The 25,540-nt window shown below is 46.1% G+C and overlaps 1 protein-coding gene across 2 annotated transcripts in view; it reads left to right on the top strand.

The window, feature by feature from the left end:
• kcnh6a (potassium voltage-gated channel, subfamily H (eag-related), member 6a) overlaps nucleotides 1-25,540 on the top strand; it is a 557,988-nt gene that overhangs the window by 524,616 nt on the left and 7,832 nt on the right. For both annotated transcript variants that reach the window (XM_072561924.1, XM_072561925.1), the window contains 4 exons: nucleotides 4,246-4,439; nucleotides 14,337-14,436; nucleotides 19,364-19,618; nucleotides 23,060-23,243. In XM_072561924.1, the coding sequence (XP_072418025.1) occupies nucleotides 4,246-4,439; nucleotides 14,337-14,436; nucleotides 19,364-19,618; nucleotides 23,060-23,243 (733 nt within the window). The remainder of the gene's footprint in view (nucleotides 1-4,245; nucleotides 4,440-14,336; nucleotides 14,437-19,363; nucleotides 19,619-23,059; nucleotides 23,244-25,540) is intronic.

The following is a 25,540-nucleotide window of genomic DNA, read 5'->3' on the forward strand; positions in this document are numbered from 1 at the left end:
GCTGTGTCCCTCTCCCTCCTGATACTGTCTGCCTTGCTGTGTCCCTCTCCCTCCTGATACTGCCTGCCTTGCTGTGTCCCCCTCCAACCTGATACTGCCTGCCTTGCTGTGTACCCCTCCCTCCTAATACTGCCTGCCTTGCTGTGTCCCCCTCCCTCCTGATACTGCCTGCCTTGCTGTATCCCTCTCCCTCCTGATTCTGCCTGCCTTGCTGTGTCCCCCTCCCTCCTGATTCTGCCTGCCTTGCTGTGTTCCCTCTCCCTCCTGATGCTGCCTGCCTTGCTGTGTTCCCCTCCCTCCTGATTCTGCCTGCCTCGCTGTGTCCCCCTCCCTCCTGATACTGCCTGCCTTGCTGTATCCCTCTCCCTCCTGATTCTGCCTGCCTTGCTGTGTCCCCCTCCCTCCTGATTCTGCCTGCCTTGCTGTGTTCCCTCTCCCTCCTGATGCTGCCTGCCTTGCTGTGTCCCCCTCCCTCCTGATTCTGCCTGCCTTGCTGTGTTCCCCTCCCTCCTGATTCTGCCTGCCTTGCTGTGTTCCCTCTCCCTCCTGATGCTGCCTGCCTTGCTGTGTCCCCCTCCCTCCTGATTCTGCCTGCCTTGCTGTGTTCCCCTCCCTCCTGATTCTGCCTGCCTTGCTGTGTTCCCCTCCCTCCTGATTCTGCCTGCCTTGCTGTGTTCCCTCTCCCTCCTGATGCTGCCTGCCTTGCTGTGTCCCCCTCCCTCCTGATACTGCCTGCCTTGCTGTGTCCCCCTCCCTCCTGATGCTGCCTGCCTTGCTGTGTCCCCCTCCCTCCTGATACTGCCTGCCTTGCTGTGTCCCCCTCCCTCCTGATGCTGCCTGCCTTGCTGTGTTCCCTCTCCCTCCTGATGCTGCCTGCCTTGCTGTGTCCCCCTCCCTCCTGATGCTGCCTGCCTTGCTGTGTCCCCCTCCCTCCTGATACTGCCTGCCTTGCTGTGTCCCCCTCCCTCCTGATACTGCCTGCCTTGCTGTGTCCCCCTCCCTCCTGATGCTGCCTGCCTTGCTGTGTCCCCCTCCCTCCTGATACTGCCTGCCTTGCTGTGTCCCCCTCCCTCCTGATGCTGCCTGCCTTGCTGTGTCCCCCTCCCTCCTGATACTGCCTGCCTTGCTGTGTCCCCCTCCCTCCTGATGCTGCCTGCCTTGCTGTGTTCCCTCTCCCTCCTGATGCTGCCTGCCTTGCTGTGTCCCCCTCCAACCTGATGCTGCCTGCCTTGCTGTGTTCCCTCTCCCTCCTGATGCTGCCTGCCTTGCTGTGTCCCCCTCCCTCCTGATACTGCCTGCCTTGCTGTGTCCCCCTCCCTCCTGATACTGCCTGCCTTGCTGTGTCCCCCTCCCTCCTGATGCTGCCTGCCTTGCTGTGTCCCCCTCCCTCCTGATACTGCCTGCCTTGCTGTGTCCCCCTCCCTCCTGATGCTGCCTGCCTTGCTGTGTCCCCCTCCCTCCTGATACTGCCTGCCTTGCTGTGTCCCCCTCCCTCCTGATGCTGCCTGCCTTGCTGTGTTCCCTCTCCCTCCTGATGCTGCCTGCCTTGCTGTATCCCCCTCCCTCCTGATACTGCCTGCCTTGCTGTGTTCCCTCTCCCTCCTGATGCTGCCTGCCTTGCTGTATCCCTCTCCCTCCTGATGCTGCCTGCCTTGCTGTGTTCCCTCTCCCTCCTGATGCTGCCTGCCTTGCTGTATCCCCCTCCCTCCTGATTCTGCCTGCCTTGCTGTGTTCCCTCTCCCTCCTGATGCTGCCTGCCTTGCTGTATCCCCCTCCCTCCTGATGCTGCCTGCCTTGCTGTGTTCCCTCTCCCTCCTGATGCTGCCTGCCTTGCTGTATCCCTCTCCCTCCTGATGCTGCCTGCCTCGCTGTGTTCCCCCAGTCTCCTGTTTGTCTACCTTATCCCTCTAAACCTTTCTAATTCATGCACCTGTCCAAATATCTTTTAAATGTTGTAACTAAACCTGCAACTACCACTCCCTCTGGCACGTGCTTCCACATTTTGGTCACCTTGCTATAGGAAGGATGTTATGAAACTAGAGAGAGGGCTGAAAAAACTTAGAAGGATGTTGCCAGGACTCACTGGTCTGAGTTATAGGGAGAGGTTGGACAAGCTGGGACTTTTTTTTTTTAAAGTGTAGGAGACTGAGATCTTATAGCAGTGTATAAGATCATGAGAGGCCTGGGTAGGGTGAACGCACTCAGTCATTTTCCCAGGGTTGGGGAACCGAGGACTAGAGGGGGTCAGTTTAAGGTTCAAGGGGAAAGAATAAAAGGGACCCTGAGGAGTAATGTTATTCACACAGAGGGTGGTACGCAGATGGAATGAGCTGTCGGGGAAGTGGTTGAGGTGGGGACATTAACGACATTTAAAAGGCATTTGGACAAATACACAGATAGGAAAGGGTTAGAAGGATATGGGCCAAGTGCAGGGAAATGGGGTTAGCATGGATGGACATTTTGGTCGGCATGGACCAGTTTGGGCCAAAGGGCCTGTCTCTGTGCTGTAGGACTCTATGACTCTCTGTGACATATAAACTACTCTCAGTGTGAAACAAATTGCCCCTCAGGTCCCATTTAAATCTACCCCATCTCACCTTGAACGTTTGTCCTCCAGTTTTGAACTCCCATACCCTGGGGAAAAGACCTTTGCTACTCACCTTCCTTATGATCCTTGTAATTTTATTAACCTCTATAAGTTCACCTCTCAACCTCCTATGCTCCAGGAAAAATAGCCCCAGCCTCTCCTTATAACTCAAACCTTCCCAGTCCTGGTAACATCCTTGTAAATCTTTTCTGTACCCTGTCCGTTGTAATATCCTCCCCAAAGCATTGTCATCAGAACTGTGCACAGTACGCCAAAAGTGCCCTCACCAAAGTCCTGTATAACCATGGCACGATGTGCCAACTCCTGTACTGAAAGGTGTGACCAATGAAGGCAAGTGAGACAAATGCCTTCTTCCCTACCTTGTCTACCCGTGACACCACCTTCAAGGAACTATGTACCTGAACTCCTCAGTCTCTCTGTTCAACAGCACTCCACACGGCCCTACTGTGTAAGTCCTACCCTGGTTTGCTTTACCAAAGTCCAAAAGCCTTGCACTTATCAAAATAAAAATTCATCCACCATCCATTCGGATTAAGATCCTTTTGTTCTCTTAGATATCCTTCTTCATTATAGTCAGATTCAAGAGAGCTGAGCTTCCCAAAATGGAGGAGAAGACGCCAACTAGGGATCCCAAGTTAGATTTTAGGGTCTTGAGAATGCTAGCAATGGCTGCTGGGGAGCTGAATGATTAGATTAGATTCCCCACAGTGTGGAAACAGGCCCTTTGGCCCAACCAGTCCACAGTGACCCTCCGAAGAGCAACCCACCCACCCTGACTAATGCACCTAACTCTATGGGCAATTTAGCATGGCCAATTCACCTGACCTGTGCATCTTTGGACTGTGGGAGGAAACTAGAACACCCGGAGGAAACCCACGCAGACACGGGGAGAATGTACAAACTCCACACAGACAGTCGCCTAAGGTGGGAATTGAACCCGGGTCCCTGGCGCTGTGAGGCAGCAGTGCTAACCACTGAGCCACCGTGCCGCTGAGGACCAAGATATCCTGCTCAAGCAGGTCCTTACTCTGTCTGAGGGCATGAGACAATTTTCAAGCCTTGGTTTGGGGTGTCAGTGGGAAAATGCTTGTGAAGCACTGAGATGGATTAAATAAAATTGTTCTGCTATCTGGCAAAAACCAAAGACCACTGATTCAAATTGATCGGCAAAAGACCTAGCAGATTGCTTTTCTCACCCAGAGAGTTGTCAGTCTGAAAGAGTCGACTGGAAAAGGTGGTTGGAATTGTTACGTAACTAATTCTCAAAAGGATTTAGACCACATCTTGAGGATGAGGAATACATAGGCTGACCAATAGTAAGTAGGAATATGGGACTAAACGTGACTTCTCTTACAAAGAACCACCAATGTGAGCTCAGCAAAAATGTACCACACGTTTGGAAAAGAATGGTGGGTTCCCACAAACCTGCTCCAAGGGTATAAGAAGAAATCATTCAATCGATGGGCTGAATGACCTGCTCCTGTTTCTGAAAAAGATCCTGGAGTGAGACATGAATGTGTGACTTCTCCCCCAGACATGACAGTGCTCCCCACAGAGCCAGGCTGGTCAGACTCTCTGAACATTGTGTGGTCCCAGTGCAGAGGTTTGATATTTTTGGGTTTTTTTTATTATTCCAGGGAAGAACGACACATTTGGAGAACCGATCAGCCTTTATGCCAGGCCAGGGAAATCTAACTCTGATGTCCGGGCTCTTACATACTGTGATTTACATCGTATCCTGCGAGATGATCTGCTCGAGGTTCTCGACATGTACCCTGACTTCTCCAATAACTTCTGGACCAATTTGGAGATCACGTTCAATCTCAGAGATGTGAGTTTTAATCCTTTCCATGTTTTGCTTCAATGAATGCAGAACAATAATGGTGCACAGCCTCCCTCACCCACTCCCTCATGGTGTACACCCAGTCTGTCTGTGTCTCAGTGTACACCCCACTCTCTCTGTATCCCAATGTATGGCCAGTCTGCCTGTATCCCAGTGTACACCCAGTCTGTATCACAGTGTACATCCTGTCTGTGTCTCAGTGTACACCTAGTCTGCCTGTATCCCAGTGTACACCCTGTCCATCTATGTTTCAGTATACACAAGATTGCCTGTGTCCCAGTTCACACCCAGTCTGCCTGTATCCCAGTGTCAATGCATTCCCAGTATACACTCAGTCTGTCTGTATCTCACTGTACACATAGTTTGTCTGTGTCCAAGTGTGCCCCCAGATGGCTTATATCCCAATGTACACCCAGTCTGATTCCCAGTGAACACCCAGTTTCTCTGTGTCCCAGTGTACACCCAGTCTGTTTGTCTCCCACTGTACATCCATTCTCTCCATATCCCAGTGTAGACCCAGTCGGCCTATATCCCTGATAGTCCCAGTTTCTCTGTATCCCAGTGTACACCCTGTGTCTTGGTGCATACCCAGTCTGTCTGTATCCCAGTATACACACAATCTGCCTGTATCTCCGTGTACACACAGTCTGTCTGTATCCCAATGTATACCCAGTCTGTCTGTGTCTCAGTGTACACCCAGTCTGTCTGTATCCCAATGTTCACCCAGTCTGTCTGTGTCCCAGTGTTCACCCAGTCTGTCTGTGTCTCAGTGTACACCCAGTCTGCTTGTGTCCCAGTGTACACCCAGTCTGCCTGTATCCCAATGTTCACCCAGTCTGTCTGTGTCTCAGTGTACACACAGTCTGCCTGTGTCCCAGTGTACACACAGTCTGTCTGTTTCCCAGTGTACATCCAGTCTTCCCATATCCCAGTGTACACCCAGACTGCCTGTATCCCAGTTCACACCCAGTCTGCCTGTATCCCATTGTACACGTATCTGTCTGTATCCCAGTATACATCTAGTTTGCTCGTATCCCAGTGTTCACCCAGTCTACCTGCATCGCCATGTACAACCAGTGTGCCTGTATCCCAGTATACACCCAGTCTGCCCATATCCCAATGTACACCCAGGCTTCCTGTATCCCCGTGTACACCCAGTCAGTCTTTGTTTCCCTGTACACAAGACTGCCTATATCCCAGTGTACACCCACTCTGTCTGAATCCCAGTATACATGCAGTCTGCCTATATCCCTGTGTACACTCAGTCCATCTGTATACCTGGGTACACCCAGTCTGCTTGTACCCCAGTGTACACCCAGTCTCTGTGTCCCAGTGTACCCTCAGTCTGTCTGTGTCTCAATACACCCAGTCTATCTGTGTACCAGTGTACACACTGTGTGTCTGTATCTCAGTGTACACCCAGTCCATCTGTATTGCAGTGTACAGCCAGTCTGCCTGTATCCCTGTGTACAGCCAGTCCATCTGTATCCTAGTGTATACCCAGTCTGCCTGTATCCCAGAGTACACCCAGTCTGTATCTCAGTGTACACTCAGTCCGTCTGTATCCCAATATACACCCAGTCTATCTATGATCCAGTGTGCACTCAGTCTATCTGTAACTTAGTGTACAACCAGTTGGTCTATGTCTCAATGTAGAGCTGAAAATGTGTTGCTGGAAAAGCGCAGCAGGTCAGGCAGCATCCAAGGAACAGGAGAATCGATGTTTCGGGCATGAGCCCTTCTTCAGGAATGAGGAAAGTGTGTCCAGCTGGCTAAGATAAAAGGTAGGGAGGAGGGACTTGGGGAACAACTGTTCCAGAATCTTCCATCAGGTCCCTCCTCCCTACCTTTTATCTTAGCCTGATGGGCACACTTTCCTCATTCCTGAAGAAGGGCTCATGCCTGAAACGTCGATTCTCCTGCTCCTTGGATGCTGCCTGACCTGCTGCGCTTTTCCAGCAACACATTTTCAGCTCTGATCTCCAGCATCTGCAGTCCTCACTTTCTCCCCTATGTCTCAATGTAGACCCAGTCTGCCTGTATCCTTGTATACACCCAATCTGCCTGTATACCAGTGAACACCCAGTCTGTCTGTGTCTCCATGTGCACCCAGTCTGCCTGTATCCTAGTTCTCACCCAGTCGGCCTGTATACCAGTGTACACCCAGTTTGCCTGTGTCCCAATGTACACCCAATTGGTATGTGCCTCCATGTACACCCAATATGCGTGTATCCCAGTGTACACCCAGTCTTCCTGTATCCTAAGATACACCCAGTCAGCCTGTATACCAGATTACATGCCGTCTGTCTGTATCCCAGTGTACACCCAGTATGTGCTTCCCAGTGTCCACCCAGACTGTCTGAATCCATGTGTACACCCAGTCTGCCTGTATCCCAGTGTCCACCCAGTCTGCCTGTATCCCAGTGTTCACCCAGTCTGCCTGTATCCTAGTAACCATCCAGTCTGTCTGTATCCCTCCATTTGAAAATCAGAAATGTAATGTTAGCTGATGATTGCACAATGGTCAACACCATTTTTAATTCCTCAGCTATTGAAGCAATCCAAGTCTGAATGGAGCAAGGCCTGGGTAATATCTGACCTTTGGCTGTTCATTGACAAGTAATAGTCGCATCATATGAGTGCCAGAGAATGACCATCTCTGACAAGAGAGAATCTAACCATTGCTGGATGGCACTCAATGGCATTACCATCACTAATAGCCCCATCAACATAGATCAGAAACTGAACTGGTCTAGCTGCACAAATACTGTGGCTACAAGCCTAGGCCAGAGGCCTGGGATACTGCAGTGTGCTACTCACCTCCTGATCAACCCCCCCCCCCCCCTCCCAAAAAACACAGTCTTCCAAAAAAAAAGGCTCAAGCCAGGGGTGTGTGGGATACTCCCCACCTTCCTGGATGGGGGCAGTCCCAACAACACTCAAGAAGTTAGAAATCACACAACACAAGGTTATGGTCCAACAGGTTCATTTGGAAGGCACAACACTCAAGAAGGTTGACACCATCCAGGTTAAAGCAGCCACTTGATTGGCAACACATCCATAAGCATCCACTCCCTCCATTACTGATGCTCAGTAGCAGCAGTGTGTCCTATTCTACAAGATACACTGCAGAAATTCACCAAAGATCCTCATACAGCACCTTCCAAACCCACAACCACTGCCATCTAGAAGGACAAGGGTAGCAGATACATGGGACCACCACCCTCTGCACATTCCCTCCAAGCCACTCCCCATCCTGACTTGGAAATGTATCACTGTTCCTTCACTGTCACTGAGTCAAAACCCTGGAGTTTCCTGCCCAAGAGCATCCTCTGCCACAGAAACATGGGCCCACCATTACCTTCTCAAGGGCAGTTAGGGATGAGCAATAAGTGCTGGTCCAGCCAGTGAAACCCACATCCTATTAATGAAGCAAAACTTGAACTCCAGTTAAAGTTAAGGTGAATCCGGTATCCCTTTGTTTGGGACTACTGCATCTGCCCTGTCTGGGTGAGCACAGGAAGAGGTTATTTAACATTCTTACACACTGTGTGAGGAAGAACATCCTCATGAACTGGATACCAGAGAAACCTCCAGGTCTTGTGGGGTGGCACAGACTTGTGATGGAACACATCCCCCAAGATAATTTGACAAGTATGGTGCGCCATGGAACAGAGTAATTTTATAAGACAGGGGGGCCCTTTCTAACTTACATGGACATGGACCTATCGCTGGGACAGATTAGGGCCTTATATAACCGCAAGGGTTGTATTTAGTGGTCTGGGGACCACGGTGAGAGGGAGGAGGTCCGAGTGAATTTCGGTATAATAACTGTGGACAGGAGTTTCTGTGAAGGTGCAGCAAGTGGAGTAATGTAACGTTGTGTCATGTAATGTCATTTTATTGGATTGTAATTTAACTTAATACTGTTTCATTTAGAGTCAGAGTCAGAGCTGTACAGCGTGGAAACAGACCCTTCGGTCCAACCTGTCCACGCCGACCAGATATCCCAACCCAATCTAGTCCCACCTGCCAGCACCCAGCCCATATCCCTCCAAACCCTTCCTATTCATATACCCATCCAGATGCCTCTTAAATGTTGCAATTGTACCAGCCTCCACCACATCCTCTGGCAGCTCAGTCCATACACGTACCACCCTCTGCGTGAAAAGGTTGCCCCTTACGTCTCTTTTATATATTTCCCCTCTCACCCTAAACCTATGCCCTCTAGTTCTGGACTCCCCCCACCCCAGGGAAAAGACTTTGCCAATTTACCCTATCCATGCCCCTCATAATATTGTAAAACTCTAAAAGGTCACCCCTCAGCCTCTGACGCTCCAGGGAAAACAGCCCCAGCCTATTCAGCCTCTCCCTATAGCTCAAACCCTCCAACCCTGGCAACATCCTTGTAAATCTTTTCTGAATCCTTTCAAGTTTCACAACATCTTTCCGATAGGAAGGAGACCAGAATTGCACGCAATATTCCAACAGTGGCCTAACCAATGTCCTGTACAGCAGCAACATGACCTCCCAACTCCTGTACTCAACACTCTGACCAATAAAGGAAAGCATACCAAACGCCTTCATCACTATCCTATCTACCTGTGACTCCACTTTCAAGGAGCTATGAGCCTGCAATCCAATGTCTCTTTGTTCAGCAACACTCCCTAGGACCTTACTATTAAGTGTATAAGTCCTGCTAAGATTTGCTTTCCCAAAATGCAGCACCTCGCATTTATCTGAATTGAACTCCATCTGCCACATTTCAGCCCATTGACCCATCTGGTCCAGATCTTGTTGTAATCTGAGGCAACCCTCTTTGCTGTCCACTACACCTCCAATTTTGGTGTCATCAGCAGACTTACTAACTGTCCCTCTTATGCTCGCATCCAAATCATTTATGTAAATGACAAAAGGTAGAGGACCCAGCACTTTTCCTTGTGGCACTCCACTGGTCACAGACCTCCAGACTGAGAAACAACCCTCCACCACCACCCTCTGTCGTCTACCTTTGAGCCAGTTCTGTATCCAAATGGCTAGTTCTCCCTGTATTCCATGAGATCTAACCTTGCTAATCAGTCTCCCACAGGGAACCTTGTCGAACACCTTACTGAAGTCCATATAGATCACATCTACTGCTTTACCCTCATCAATCTTCGTTGTTACTTCTTCAAAAAACTCAATTAACTTTGAGAAACATTTAATTTGAGTTTATTTTAATTTAGGTTAAGCTAAGTAAATATGAGGCGATTGTATCTTGAAGAGAAGTAGGTAGTTAACATTACTATAATATAATAATATGGCATTATTTCTACCTTTCTGTATTTTTGTACTTTTATAACTTTTCTTTGTAAAAGAGTAAAAGTTGTTCAATAAATAAATAAATATATATTATATGGAAAAAGAACTAGATCCCACAGAACTACAGGCCAGGTTCGGCTGAGTGGAATCAGGATGGTACAGTCACTGTTGGCTGAAGAACCTGTTTCTGTGCCATAACATCTCTCTGGTTCTGTGCCCGTCTTTGCCAGTGCCAGGAGCTGAACTAGCTCTGGTCTCTGTCTGAGGGTGAACCAATGAAGTGACACAGCCCTGGGGAGCTCCCAGTGTTTGACTGTAGCTCCCCCTTTGTACAGACCAGCAGGATAAACATCAACAGACCTCAATATGGCCTTTTAAAATGATGGAGTAATTACAGCTCAGAGACAGGCTGTTCAGCTTTCACAACTGTCTGTGTTTCTCCTCCTCACTAGCCTTCTCCCACCCTTGTCAACAATTTCCACTAATATTTCCTGTTATTCTTCCTTCTATTGATCCTGCTCCCCTCTAATTGTATCAGTATTTCTTCAAAATTCATTCATTTATGGGATGTGAGCGTCACTTTTAAGACCAACATTTATTTCCCATCCCTAATTACCCAGGAGTCACATGTAGGCCAGACCAGGTAAGGATGGCCGTTCCCTTCCCTAAAGGACATTAGTGACCCAGATGGGTTTTCCCTGATAATTAGACACTTAATTCCAGATATTCAAATTCAAATTCCACCCTCTGTTACTGCGGGATCTGAACCCGAGTCCCATGAACATTACCCGGATGTCTGGATTAACAGTCTAGTAATAATACCATTAGGCCATTGTCTCCCTATAAGGGTTCTTGTCATGCAGCGGTAGTGTCCCTACCTCTGAACCAAGGAAGTCCATGTTAACGTCCCAGTGTTTATTCACCTTACCCACTTCCTCTGGAAGGGAGTTCCACATTTCCACCATTCTCTCAGTAAATAGATTTCTCTTTCATTACTGATTGAATTTATATGTGACTGTCTTCAGTTTCAGACCCTGGTTATTTAAGTTGCCGTTACCTTGTGCTTTAGTCTCCAATAAAACAGTACCAACCTTGTCTGTCACTGGCCACAAAACTTCAGATCAAACTCTCTCTCTGCAGACTGCAGGGGCCTGAATCGGAACACTGTTTCTCTGTTATTTATAGCCTTCCCACACTGGGCCCTGGGGGGTGTACCCACGCCTGGTCTGACTCTCCTTACTCACCAATGGAGTAATGTTAGGATAGGAGGAGGCCACTCAGTCTTTGAAGCTTATTCTGCCAATCAGTAATGTCATGGATAATGGAGCCCATTTCCTTCAGACACCTATACTCATCAAAATAATGTGACCCTTAATTCACCCTCAATGTGGCAGACTTTTGAGGTGGAGGGGGTAGAGTTTCATATTTCAACTATCCCGTGTGAAGAATAGCTCCTGGCTCTAATGTAAAGCCTCTCCTTCATGCTCTTCAATTTCCAAAAGAGCAAATTGTTTCTCTGTATTTACTTTGCAAAGTCCTGTTATCAGTTATGGAGTCAAACAGCACAGAACAGACCCTTCGGTCCACCCAGTCCATGCCAGATATAATCTCAACCTAAACTAGTCCCAACTGCCTGCACCTGGCCCATATCCCTCCGAATATTTCCTGTTCATGTACTTATCGAAATATTTTTCAAACAGTGTAACTATACCCACATCCACCACCTCCTCTGGAAGTACATTCCACACACGGACTACTCTCTGTGTAAAGACATTGCCCCTCATGGCTTTTTAAAATCTTTTTCCTCTCACTTTAAAAAAATATGCCGCCCAGTCTTGAAATTCCCCACCCGAGGGAAAGGACACACCTGCCATTCACCTTATCTATACTTCTCATGATTTTATAAACCTCTATCAGGTCACCTCTCAGCCTCCGAAGCTCCAGGGGAAAAAGTCCCAGTCTCTCAGTTTTCAAACAAGTCGCACAAAATCTCCGAAACTGTAGACAATACAAGCTCAGTCTTTCCAATCTCCACCTTTAAAGTCAAGCTTTGAGTCTCCATGATCAGTGATTGGCTTTTCTGCTCCACATTTCGGGTCCAATCAAAAGATGATCATCAATTGTAGTTAAAAACCAACCTGCATCACTAATTAGATTAGATTAGATTCCCTACAGTGTGGAAACAGGCCCTTTGGCCCAGCAAGTCCACACCGACCCTCTGAAGAGCAACCCACCCATTCCCCTACATTTACCCCTTCACCTAAAACTACAGGCAATTTAGCCTGGCCAATTCACCTGACCTGCACATTTTTGGATTGCTAATGTTGTCTGCTCTGGCCTACCTGTGTCTCTGGACTCACAACCGTGTGGCTGACTCTCACCTGCCCGCTCCAATAGCCCGGACCAGCCACTCAATTCAACAACAATTCAGAAAGGCCAGCCTTGCAAGTGATATCACACTTGAAAGACTTAAAGAAGTACAATAAAGAGAGAGCCTTTAATAACGGATTGTTTAAGTACTTAAGCATTAAATTTGGGGCTAGTGGAAGGAAATAGAATGAGACAGCCCAGTTTTATGGGCTGAATGGCCTCTTCCTGTGTTGGAATTTCTATGATCCTGCTTTATTCTCTATCCATGGCAACAGGCTCCACCCCATCAAATCTTGACTTTACCCTTTAATATATTTAACACTGCACAAGAAAACCACTGTAAGGATGGCGATGCAATAATCCATTGCTCAGCCCTCCTTTAGTGGTCCACTTATTCTCAGTGGCTCCTCACTCTCCCCATCCCAGAGAGATTGAGCAGTTTAGGCCTACACTCTCTGGAGTTTGGAAGGATTGTGGAGATTACCTGAGGTTTAGAAGGTGTTAAGTTAAACAAAGGGAGGGTGTTTCCCTCATGTGTGGCCTCTAGAATGAGACGCCATTGTATTAGGATAAGGGGCAGCAGATTTAATATGGGAGAAATTGCCTCTCTCAGAGGATCATAAATCTGTGGAATTCACTCCCCCAGAGAGCTGCGGATGCTGGGAAATTGAGTACATGTAAGGAGGACACAAGGCTGCTTTTCAATTAGTTACGGGTTATGGACAGCAGACGGGAAAGTGGAGTTGAGGGCAAGGTGAGATTAGCCAGGATCATATTGAATAGTGGGGCAGCTCAAAGGGCTGAATGGCCCTCCTCCTGCTTTTAATTCTTATGTTTTATTCATAATACATCAAGTACATGGCCCATTTTAACTGAGCATGTGCACTAAGCCTCCCTCCCTCCATATTTAAAATCAGAGCTATCAAGCATATCTATACAAAGCAGGGGTACTCTGAAAGGGATTTGGTACCCCCAAAGTGTCTGCTGTATCGGTGTAGTGCAGTAGGAGCAGTGTCACACCATACACTAAGTTTGGCTAGCTACCAAATATGTCCTTGTACAAATGAACAGCACACATCTGTATAAATAGATGTAGCTGTGTAACAGCGAATACTAAGTGTGTCTTTATCTTTCTGTAAACTGACAGTGTCTCTGCACACCAAGCATGTTCATGTGCAAAGTGTATCAAAGAACAAAGAAAATTACAGCACAGGAACAGGCCCTTCGGCCCTCCAAGCCTGTACTGTTCTGCTCACGTTCAAACAGCTATTCCACGTAGTAGTGTACATTCGGTACGTCTGTGTACCACTGTGCGTCAAGCATGCCTGTGTACAGCCAGTCTGTCAGTCTACACTAAGACTGTTTTGTGTATTAGTGGATGTTGTATCTGATGAGCAGCCTGCACTGAGTGTGTGGGGTCCGTGAGCTGGATGGCTAGCTTACAATGCATTCATCTGTGGGATGGGAGTGTCACTGGCTAGACCTGCATTTGTTGCCCATTCCTAATTGCCCAGAAGGCAGTTGAAAGTTAACCACATTGCTGTGGGTTTGGAGTCACGTGTAGTCCCAACCAGGTAAAGATGGTAGTTTCCTTCCCTAAAGGGCATTAGTGCTTGGTGTGCAGAGAGACTGTCAATTTACAGAAAGATAAAGACACACTTAGTATTCACTGTTACACAGCTACATCTATTTATACAGATGTGTGCTGTTCATTTGTACGAGGACATATTTGGTAGCTCGCCAAAGTTAGTGTATGGTGTTACACTGACAACGATTTCATGGTCATCATTAGACTCGTGATTCCAGTTTATTTCTCAATTGAAATGCCACCATCTGCTGTGTTTGAACCCGGGTCCCCAGAACATTACCTGGGTCTCTGGGTCAACATTCCAGCAGCAATACCACTAGGCCATCACCTCCCCATACTTCTACAATTCCTAAATTATGGAGTTATCACACAGGTTACCGGGAAGGATTCTCCTTCTCAACCTCTCCCCTGGCCTGAGCTGTGATGACCCTCAGGTTAAATCACCACCAGTCGTCTCTCAGTAATGACAAGGCAGCCCCATGGTCTGGTAGGATTATGATGACTTTACCTTTACTGACTCGACCAGTAGAGTCAGTCCCTCAACCTCCCCAAAGGTGTCCTGCAATCTGAGAGCCTCCTTGTTTAAGACAAGCACTTTATCGTGTTCTTTAAAATGCATTTCCTAGGCAGATCGGATACTCCGTTCACCCCCGAGTGAGGATTCGGACAATGGGAACAGAAGAGTTCGACGAAGGAAGCAATCATTCTGGGAAAGGAGTAACACTGGTGAGTGTGCAGACTGGGCACTCTGTCCCTTACAATCAACAGCTGCATAAGTGTCCAATAAATATCACCAGCTCCAGATGAGGGTGATGCAAAACCAGTGAATCAAGGTGAACGCCAGTTACATATCCACAGTCCCAGAACACACACCACACAGCTGCTGGGTTAAGTAAAGCCTATCAGCAATAGAGGCAGTTAATACACATTCTGCATTAACACACTCACTATATCCCTGGTTTCCACACTCACCCTATCCTCACACAGTCACATTCAGTTTGTTCACTGTGTTCCCTACCTCATTCCCTTGAGTCATGTCCACCTCTGACAATTCTAACTGGCTCCTGTGGGCAGAACCTGGACTCTTTGGCCCAGTGGTAGGGCAATGCACCACAACAGCCCTAAAGTTGTGCTAATAGATAGCGATTGATGACCGATTAATGAATTGATTAATTAACAATGATCAGTCCGTGACTCCATTATTACTGTATTTGCAATGTCCACAATGTCTGAGGGTGAAATGGAGGGCAAGTCACGGTGTGGTACCAATAAGTCTTTTCAATCAACAATGACGTCCTGTATTGTGAACCCTGCAATGAATTGAAGAGAAATTCTCCTGCCTCCATTCACTTTGACTGGGAACAAAGTCCAGCCTTTATGTAAGTCCTTTATATTTGTTTCAGTGTGTATTTAATGAGGCGCAAGAGAATCCCCAAATAATCAGCATCAACCTACAATTAAACAATTGATATACAATTAGCTCTGCAACCTTGGTGCAACGGCAAGGCAGTATTAATTAGAATCATTTGTGGATCTAATGCTAGTCGTTCAGTGCAGCATGCGTTGCTGCAAGGGAATTTGTTAAGAACATGGTGTCTCAGGGAGTGACAAATAGATCCTGACTGGGTTGGGGAGTGGAGTTTGAGGAGCAGGGAGATGGTTCCTGTCGGCTATCCCATGAACTTCATCATTATTTTCTGGTGCAGGTTCAGCAATGATCAGACTTGACTGAGCTTAGTTTCCTTACCTGCCTGAATGGGATTATGAGCTTGTAAACTTTGGGTTCTGAATCAAGAATTTGAGGCACTTAGGTCACCATACTCATGGTCTTAGAAGAATTTGTCATTTAATTGCAAGTCAAAAAATTGAGATTCCATGCAGGATCCCACTGAACTATCCATGAAACTATCTCTTCAGATGGGCGAAAGTGGGTACTGCAGATGCTGGAGATTGGAGTAGTGCTGGAAAAGTGCAGAAGGTCAGGCAGCATCCGAGGAGCAGGAAAAATCAATGTTTCGGGCAAAAGCCCTTCTTCCTGATGAAGGGCTTTTGCCCGAAAAGTAATTTTCCTGCTCTTCGGATGCCGCCTGACTGTCTGTGCTTTTCCAGCACCACTCTAATCTATCTCTTCAGATACCCATACCAGAAGGATAGTAATCCAATCAGGATACCCTCTACTAAAACCCGGCTTGTTCACGAATCCACTGGGAAATAAGAAAGAGATGATCACCTTATTGGGATTGTATTATAGACCCCCTAATAGTCAGAGGGAAATTGAGAAACAAACTTGTAAGGAGATCTCAGCTATCTGTAAGAATAATAGGGTGGTTATGGTAGGGGATTTTAACTTTCCAAACATCAAGTGGGATCTGCCATAGTGTTAAGGCTTTAGATGGAGAGGAATTTGTCAAGTGTGTACAAGACAATTTTCTGATTCAGTATGTGGATGTACCCACTAGAGAAGGTGCAAAACTTGACCTACTCTTGGGAAATAAGGCAAGGCAGGTGACTGAGGTGTCAGTGGGAGAGCACTTTGGGGTCAGCGACCACAATTCTATAAGATTTAAAACAGTGATGGAAAAGGATAGACCAGATCTAAAAGTTGAAGTTCTAAATTGGAGAAAGGCCAGTTTTGACGGTATTTGGCAAGAACTTTTGAAAGCTGATTGGGGGCAGATGTTTGCAGGTAAAGGGACGGCTGGAAAATGGGAAGCCTTCAGAAATGAGATAACGAGAATCCAGAGAAAGTATATTCCTGTCAGGGTGAAAGGGAAGGCTGGTAGGTATAGGGAATGCTGGATGACTAAAGAAATTGAGGGTTTGGTTAAGGAAAAGAAGGAAGCATATGTCAGGTACAGACAGGATAGATCGAGTGAATCCTTAGAAGAGTATAAAGGAAGTAGGAGTATACTTAAGAGGGAAATCAGGAGGGCAAAAAGGGGACATGAGATAGCTTTGGCAAATAGAATTAAGGAGAATCCAAAGGGTTTTTACAAATACATTAAGGACCAAAGGGTAACTAGGGAGAGAATAGGACTCCTCAAAGATCAGCAAGGCGGCCTTTGTGTGGAGCCGCAGAAAATGGGGGAGATACTAAATGAATATTTTGCATCAGTATTTACTGTGGAAAAGGATATGGAAGATATAGACTGTAGGGAAATAGATGGTGACATCTTGCAAAATGTCCAGATTACAGAGGAGGAAGTGCTGGATGTCTTGAAAAACATAAAGGTGGATAAATCCCCAGGACCTGATCAAGTGTACCCTAGAACTCTGTCGGAAGCTAGAGAAGTGATTGCTGGGCCTCTTGCTGAGATATTTGTATCATCGATAGTCACAGGTGAGGTGCCGGAAGACTGGAGGTTGGCAAACGTGGTGCCACTGTTTAAGAAGGGCGGTAAGGACAAGCCAGGGAACTATAGACCGGTCAGCCTGACCTCGGTGGTGGGCAAGTTGTTGGAGGGAATCCTGAGGGACAGGATGTACATGTATTTAGAAAGGCAAGGACTGATTAGGGATAGTCAACATGGCTTTGTGCGTGGGAAATCATGTCTCACAAACTTGATTGAGTTTTTGAGTTACTTGATTGAGTTACGAAGAAGTAACAAAGAGGATTAATGAGAGAAGAGTGGTAGATGTGATCTATATGGATTTCAGTAAGGCATTTGACAAGGTTCCCCATGGGAGACTGATTAGCAAGGCTAGATCTCATGGAATACAGGGAGAACTAGCCATTTGGATACAGAACTGGCTCAAAGGTAGAAGACAGAGGGTGGTGGAGGGTTGTTTTTCAGACTGGAGGCCTGTGACCAGTGGAGTGCCACAAGAATCGGTGCTGCATCTTCTACTTTTTGTCATTTACATAAATGATTTGGATGAAAGCATAAGAGGTACAGTTAGTAAGTTTGTAGATGACACCAAAATTGGAGGTGTAGTGGACAGCGAAGAAGGTTACCTCAGATTACAACAGGATCTTGACCAGATGGGCCAATGGGCTAAGAAGTGGCAGATGGAGTTTAATTTAGATAAATGTGAGGTGCTGCATTTTGGGAAAGCAAATCTTAGCAGGACTTATACACTTAATGGTAAGGTCCTAGGGAATGTTGCTGAACAAAGAGACCTTGGAGTGCAGGTTCATAGCTCCTTGAAAGTGGAGTCGCAGGTAGATAGGATAGTGAAGAAGGCGTTTGGTGTGCTTTCCTTTATTGGTCAGAGTATTGAGTACAGGAGTTAGGAGGTCATGTTGTGGCTGTACAGGACATTGGTTAGGCCAATATTTCATTGGTTGAAATATTGCGAGCAATTCTGGTCTCCTTCCTATTGGAAAGATGTTGTGAAACTTGAAAGGGTCAGAAAGGATTTACAAGGATGTTGCCAGGGTTGGAGGATTTGAGCTATAGGGAGAGGCTGGGGCTGTTTTCCCTGGAGTGTCGGAGGCTGAGGGGTGACCTTATAGAGGTTTACAAAATCATAAGGTGCATGGATAGGATAAATAGACAAAGTCTTTTCCCTGTGGTCGGGGTGTCCAGAACGAGAGGGCATAGGTTTAGGGTGAGAGGGGAAAGATATAAAAGAGACCTAAAGGGCAAGCTTTTTCATGCAGAGGGTGGTACGTGTATGGAATGAGCTGCCAGAGGAAGTGGTGGATGCTGGTGTAATTGCAACATTTAAAAGGCATTTGGATGGTTATATGAATAGGAAGGGTTTGGAGGGATATGGGCCGGGTGCTGGCAGGTGGGACTAGATTGGGTTGGAATATCTGGTCGGCATGGACGGGTTGGATCGAAGGGTCTGTTTCCATGCTGTACATCTCTATGACTCTCTAACTCTATCTCTGGAGCAGGTGGGACTTGAAACTGGGCCTTCTGGCAATTGCTTTACAGTGATCCGAGGGGCAATGACCAATGAGTCCTTAGAAGAGGCTCATATCTGAATAAGATGTAGTTTAGTGCGGGACAGTAATCAGGGATACTAGCTTGAGATTGAAATTATCAGACAGTAGATGTCACATCTGTCCCCTTCAAGATATTTCCCCATTTTCCCACCCAAGGTTGTATGACATTATCAGATTGGGTGAGCACAGACCGACTCCAGCATAAACCCTTTCAGAGCCATTAACCTACACAACACCTTCGATCCCTTTGCATCTCATCCAAACCTTTTCAAAATCCTTTTCTCCCCCATGTGTTTATTTAGCGTGCCCTTGAACCCGTCACTATTTTTCACCATGTGGTGGTGAGTGTCATTTTCCTGCTGATCGACACTTCTCCTGAATTCCTTCCCACATTTGTAAATGCTCTGTTAGTCTGAGACACCCTTGTAAGTCAAAATATTTTCTCTACACCACCTGATCCAATCTCCTCATAATATTAGTGACCTCCATTTGGTCACCCCCCTCAGCCTTCTTTTTTCGTGTTTTTTTTCTAGATTTAACTGTAAGAATGCTCACTGTAGTCAAATATCTTTGGAGACCCCAATGAGCAGTGAGTGACCAAAATCCATGGAGTGCTAACCCAGTGCCTTCAGGGGTTGAGAGGGTATTTTACAATGGAGGGAGAGGGTTATTTTTCTCACAGTATTGTGATATCTCTTCGTTGTTGAGTGCAGGTGCTGAGAAATGGAGTATAATATTCATTAAAGCTTTGGATTTCAGAGACTCTGAATAAAGGAGATCCTGATGGAGCCAAGGTCCCACTTACAAACCACCGCACTCATACAGCCAGGGAGCACTGGGATGACAGCAGCATGACACCCCGCTCACAGACCAGGGAGGACAACCTCAAAGCTTCCGCCTCCAGCGTGACTGAGATGAACAGCAGATCACCAGCAACCAATCTGAACTTTGTTACATCTGACCCAGTCCCCATGGAGTACAGGAAGAAAGGCAATGGAACCCATCACTTCACAGGTACCAGAGTCATCCACAACTCTTTGTGAATTTGTTGGGCTGTTGAGGTCTCATGACAGTTGTCTTCATTGGAATTGTATTCAGGAAACCTGTCTTCCTTTTCTGTTTCCCATCCCTAACCTTTCCACTTCTGCCGATAGCCCAGCTCCATTTTGTTTTTGAATAAACATTTATAAAGAGGAATGGAAAGCCATTCAAGAAATTCCTCCTCATCTCATACAGTCATAGAGTCATAGAGATGTACAGCATGGAAACAGACCCTTCGGTCCAACCTGTCCACCCCGACCAGATATCCCAACCCAATCTAGTCCCACCTGCCAGCACCCGGCCCATATCCCTCCAAACCCTTCCTATCCATATACCCATCCAAATGTCTCTTACATGTTGCAATTGTACCAGCCTCCACCACATCCTCTGGCAGCTCATTCCACACACGTACCACCCTCTGCATGAAACAGTTGCCCCTTAGGTCTCTTTTATATCTTTCCCCTCTCACCATAAACCTATGCCCTCTAATTCTGGACTCCCGACTCCAGGGAAAAGACTTTGTCTATTTATCACGATGACCTGTTACTCTGAGATGATGCCCTCTGGTCATAGACCGTCCCTCAAGGGGAAACAACCTCTCTACATCAATCCTGTCAATTTCTGAGAATATAGAACGTTTTAATAATGTCTCCTTTCATTCTCTGAAACTCCAATGAACGCAGGCCCAACTTACACAAACCTCTCCTCATCAGAAAATCTTTCGTCAAACTAGTGAATTTTCTCAGGACCGTCTCCGGTGTTAGTGTATGAGGACCAAAACAGTTCACAGGATTCCAGTCGTGGTCGGACTAGTGCCTTGTATATTTTTAGCAAGACCACCATATCTTTATGCTCCAGTCCCTTTGAAATAAAGGCTAACTGTCTATTTGCCTTCCTTATTACCAACTGAATTTGGATGATAGCTTTTTATGGTTGATGAACAATGACCCCAAATCCCTCTGTGCTGCAGCTTTCTGTAGTCCTTTTCCATTTAAATAATATTTAGCTCTACTCATCCTCCTCCCAAAGCATTTCTGCCAAGTTCTGGACCACACCCTCTCTAAATCTCTGTGTCACCCTTCTACTTGCTGTCCCACATGTTGTTGTGTCTTCCACAAACTTGTTGATAATACATTCAGTTCCATCATCTAAATCACTAATTTGCATTATAACTCATTGTGGCCACGTCACTGATCCCTGTGGCACTCTGCTAGTTACAGGATGCAGTCCTGAAGTTGCCCTTTTTATCCCAACTCTCAGTCTTCTATTTGTTAGCCAACCTTCAAACCATGTTAATGGATTATCCTCAATTCCATGGGCTCAGATATTTTTAATCAATTAACTGAATGAGGGCATTGCTGGCTCGGCCAACATTTACTGCCCATTCCCAATTGCCTCAGAGGGCAGTTAAGAGTCAGCCACATTGGTGTGGGTCAGGATTCACATATAGTCCAGACCAGGTCAGGATGGCAGATTTCCTTCCCTAAAGGGTATTAGTGACCCAAATGGATTTTTCCTGACAATTGGCAATGGATTCCAGAGTTTTTTTTTTAAGTGAATACAAATTCCAACAGGTGTCACGGTGGGATTCAGACCTGGGTCCCCAGAATGTTAGCCGGGTTTCTGGATGAACACGCCCAGTGATAATACCGCTAAACCCCTTATTGAGTTGGCTAATATTGAGTACCTTATCAAACACTTCTTGGAAAGCCAAATATATTACATCCCTTTATCCATCCTGCTTCTAACCCACTGAAGGCCATAATGCATCTACTACTTTCGATTAAGTAATTCTAAATGCTCTGCTGTTACATTCTTTATAATAGACTTTATCATTTCCCAATGACAGATGTTCCTCAGGGTAGTGTCCTAGGCCCAATCACTCCCTACTGCTTCATCAGTGACCTTCCCTCCACCATAGGGTCAGACGGAGGGATGTTTGCCAATGATTGAATAATGTTCAGCACCATTCGTCACACCTCAGCTACTGAAGCAGTCCGTGTTCAAATGCAACAAGATCTGGACAATATACAGATTGGGGCTAACAAGTATTTAAAGTGCTGCCGGGCAATGTTTGTCTCCAATAAGAATCAATCTAACCATTGCCACTTGACAATTACCAATGGCACCCTACTATTTACATCCTGGGTGTAACCAGAAACTGAACTGGACTTGCCATATAAATAGAATGACTACAAGAGCAGGTCAGAAGCGAGGAATCCTGCAGAGAGTAACTCACTTCCTGACTTCGCAAACCTGTCCATCTACAAAATGAGGTGTGTGATGGAATATTCCCCATTTTCCTAGGTAGGTATAACTCTAGCAACACTGAGGTAGCTTTACACCATTGGGATCGAGCAGCACACCCACAATCACATTCTTTATCATGGACACACAGTAGCAGCAGTATATACCGTCTACAAGATGCACTACAGGAATTCACCAAGGTTCCTTTGACAGTTACTTTCTAGACCTGTGACCTCTATCATCTAGAAGGACAAGGGCAGCAGATACATGGGAACACCATCCCCTGCAGGGTCCCCCTCACCATCCTGACTGGGAAATATGTCACCGTCCTTTACTGTCTCTGAGTCAAAATCCTGGAATTCCCTCCCTCAGAGCATTGTGGGTCAACCCACAGCAGGTGGACTGCAGTGGTTCAAGAAGGCAGCTCACCCCCACCTTCTCCAGGAGGGCCATGGATAGGGTAAATAGACAAAGTCTTTCTCTGGGGTGGGGGAGTCCAGAACTAGAGGGCATAGGTTTAGGGTGAGAGGGGGAAGATATAAAAGAGACCTAAAGGGCAATCTTTTCAGAGGGTGGTACGTGTATGGAATGAGCTGCCAGAGGAAGTGTTGGAGGCTGGTACAATTGCAACATTTAAAAGGTATTTGGATGGGTATATGAATAGGTAGGGTTTGGAGGGATGGCAGGTGGGACTAAATTGGGTTGGGATATCTGATTGGCATGGATGGGTTGGACCGAAGGGCCTGTTTCCATGCTATACATCTCTATGACTCTATAACTCGGGATAGGCAATAAATGCCGGGACATCCAATGACACCTACACCCCATGAATAAATAATTTTAAAATATCTGCTGGGAATAAACTCTGAGCAGCAGGAATCCCCTCTCTGTGTCAGTTTATTATCTCATAAATACATCAGCCATTTAACCCCTTAGCTGTTAAAGAGGTCATTCAGCCCATTCAGCCTGTTAATTAAAGCATAGGAAAAAGTCATTTATCCCATCATTAACCAGTTAATGGAGCCAATCATTTAGCCCATCAATCCTTTTGGCCGGTCTGCAGTTTAAACCCAGTATTACCTTTGACCCCTATGCATTTTTCTGTCAACGTATTGTGTAAAGTTTCTCTGGAGCTTACTCAGCTGTTTCAACCTGCACCTCTTTCAGGTACTTTTACAAGTGTGTCAAATATGTTCAGTTTCTGGGACGAGAGAAAGGACAGCCATTTTTCAGAATTACAAGCACGTTCGGCGTCAGCTCATGCTAACTTGGGGAGAGTATCCAGCATGGAGGACAGGGCACGGCTGGAGGTGGAATCCAGGCTGGAGATGCTCCATGCACAGCTTAACAGGTGAGAACATCACAGTGTCGTGAGACATGCAACTGGCCAAACGATAACCAGTTATTACAACCAGACCCTGGACAAGATTCCTAATTGGTGCAATCCAAGATGATACCCCAAATTGTCAAATTCCAGGGTGACCTGACTGAATTAGTTCAGCTTCTTTATTTACCTGTACACTCAATGGTCCTGACAAGGTTAATTCACAAAGAATCCCTTCCTATTGTTGATGACTATCTCACAAACACAAATGAAACTGTAATTTCAAAGCAGCTGATTTAACCAGGCCAGTTACCAGTTAAATTACCAGTTAACAAAACAGTAAGTTTACTAATTACTAATCATGTGAAGTAATAATGTGATACATATGCACAGAGATTAGAAACAAAATATGTATCTACAAAAAAGGCAGAAGTTGAATAAAGAGATATGGATCAGTCTCGGAGTTCTGTGAAGAGTAGACTAGCACCTTTGCAGCTGTTACTTTAGGCGATAGCGGTAACACATGTCGGATAGTGAGTGGTTGGTTTTGAGATGCTTGACTTTGTGGGTTAGCTGAAAGCTCTTTGTCTTGTTTCACTTTGGCAGAACTTTCATTTCTTTCCTGGCTTCCAGTAAGGACATCCTGCAGTGCAAGGGAGACTTGTGGTTTTCTCAGATGTGACTCTCACAGCACACATCTTTGCACAATAGCACACCCAGACCGGAGTTAAAACTGACTTTTAACTCACGTTCTTGTGTATTCTTAAAAAGGGAAAGCATAAACATGTCGTTCAATTGGACAAATCTCTTTTCTCTGATAACGTCCACTGTCTAAGGTAATTCACAAGAAAATACAGTTCAGCTTGAAATGCATTTCTCTTTTTGAAGCTCCTTGACACTCATCTGGTGTTACATTACATAATCTCCCTCAAGACTAAGCTGTCCACAGTCACTGAAATATATTGTTTAGAATATCCATTCTCACTTCTGGTTTGGCTGTAATTGCTCTTCTTAAATAACATTTAGAATTAAAAGTTCAATGTGTCCATAGGTGATCTAGGGTTATAATTCATCATCATGACAGTATAGTGATCTCCAGAAGAAAGAGGGAGGTTAAAACTCGAGATTAGAATCACCCACGCGTTGGTACTGCAGTGGTAATCCCTGATAAAGGGCTTATGTGCAAAACATCGATTCTCCTGCTCCTCAGATGCTGCCTGACCTGCTGTGTTTTTCCAGTGTCCCCTTCGCGACTCTGACTCTCCAGCATCTGCAGTCCTCACTTTCTCCTGGTAATTCCATGGCACTTTGCCAGCATGCTGTGTGATCTGTGCCACTTCTGTTGGATGCCACACTATTACTGCTTGGTCATGTGATTGTGAATGGGAGGAAAGCAGGAACCACATACACGTTCATCAATACTCACACCTGCACTCACACTCATTCACACACACACAGTCTCATTCATACTAACACTTGTCCTACAGTATATTCACAATCAAGTTAAGGGATATTTCTCATGTCCTCAAACATATACTCTTGCACTGCTGACACAAACTCTCACGTTGTTTACATTAATTAATTGTTTAATTTAAAATATGCACAAAACCCTTGATTCAGTGTCAAGTTATTGTCATACAGTTCTAGAGATGTCCAGCGTGGAAACAGACTTTCAGTCCAACTCATCCATACCAAATTAATCTATTCCCATTTGCCAGCATTTGGCTCATAAGCCTCTAAACCCTTGATAAAAGGAAGGAGAAGGCTTACGTTCGAATGAGATGTGAAGGCTCAGTTTGGGCACTTGAGAGTTACAAGATAGCCAGGAAAGACCTAAAGAGAGAGCTAAGAGGAGCCAGGAGGGGACATGAGAAGTCGTTGGCAGATAGGATCAAGGAAAACCCTAAAGCTTTATATCAGGAATAAAAGAATGACGAGAGTAAGATTAGGGCCAATCAAGGACAGTAGTGGGAGGTTGTGGGTAGAGTCTGAAGAGATGGGGAAACGATAAATGAAAATGTTTCATCAGTATTCACACTGGAAAAAGACAATGGTGTTGCGGAGAATACTGAGATACAGGCTATTAGACGAGATGGGATTGAGGTTCACAAGGAGGAGGTGTTAGTAATTCTGCAAAGTGTGAAAATAGATAAGTCCCCTGGGCCAGAAGGGATTTATCCAAGAAATCTCTGGGAAGAAGATTGCAGAGCCTTTGGCTTTGATCTTTATGTCTTCATTGTCTACAGGAATAGTGCCAGAAGACTGGAGGATAGCAAATGTTTCCTTGTTCAAGAAGGGGAATAGAGACAACCCTGGTAATTACA

The sequence above is a fragment of the Chiloscyllium punctatum genome, chromosome 42 (assembly GCF_047496795.1).
Source record: "Chiloscyllium punctatum isolate Juve2018m chromosome 42, sChiPun1.3, whole genome shotgun sequence".
NCBI classification, from domain to species: domain Eukaryota; kingdom Metazoa; phylum Chordata; class Chondrichthyes; order Orectolobiformes; family Hemiscylliidae; genus Chiloscyllium; species Chiloscyllium punctatum.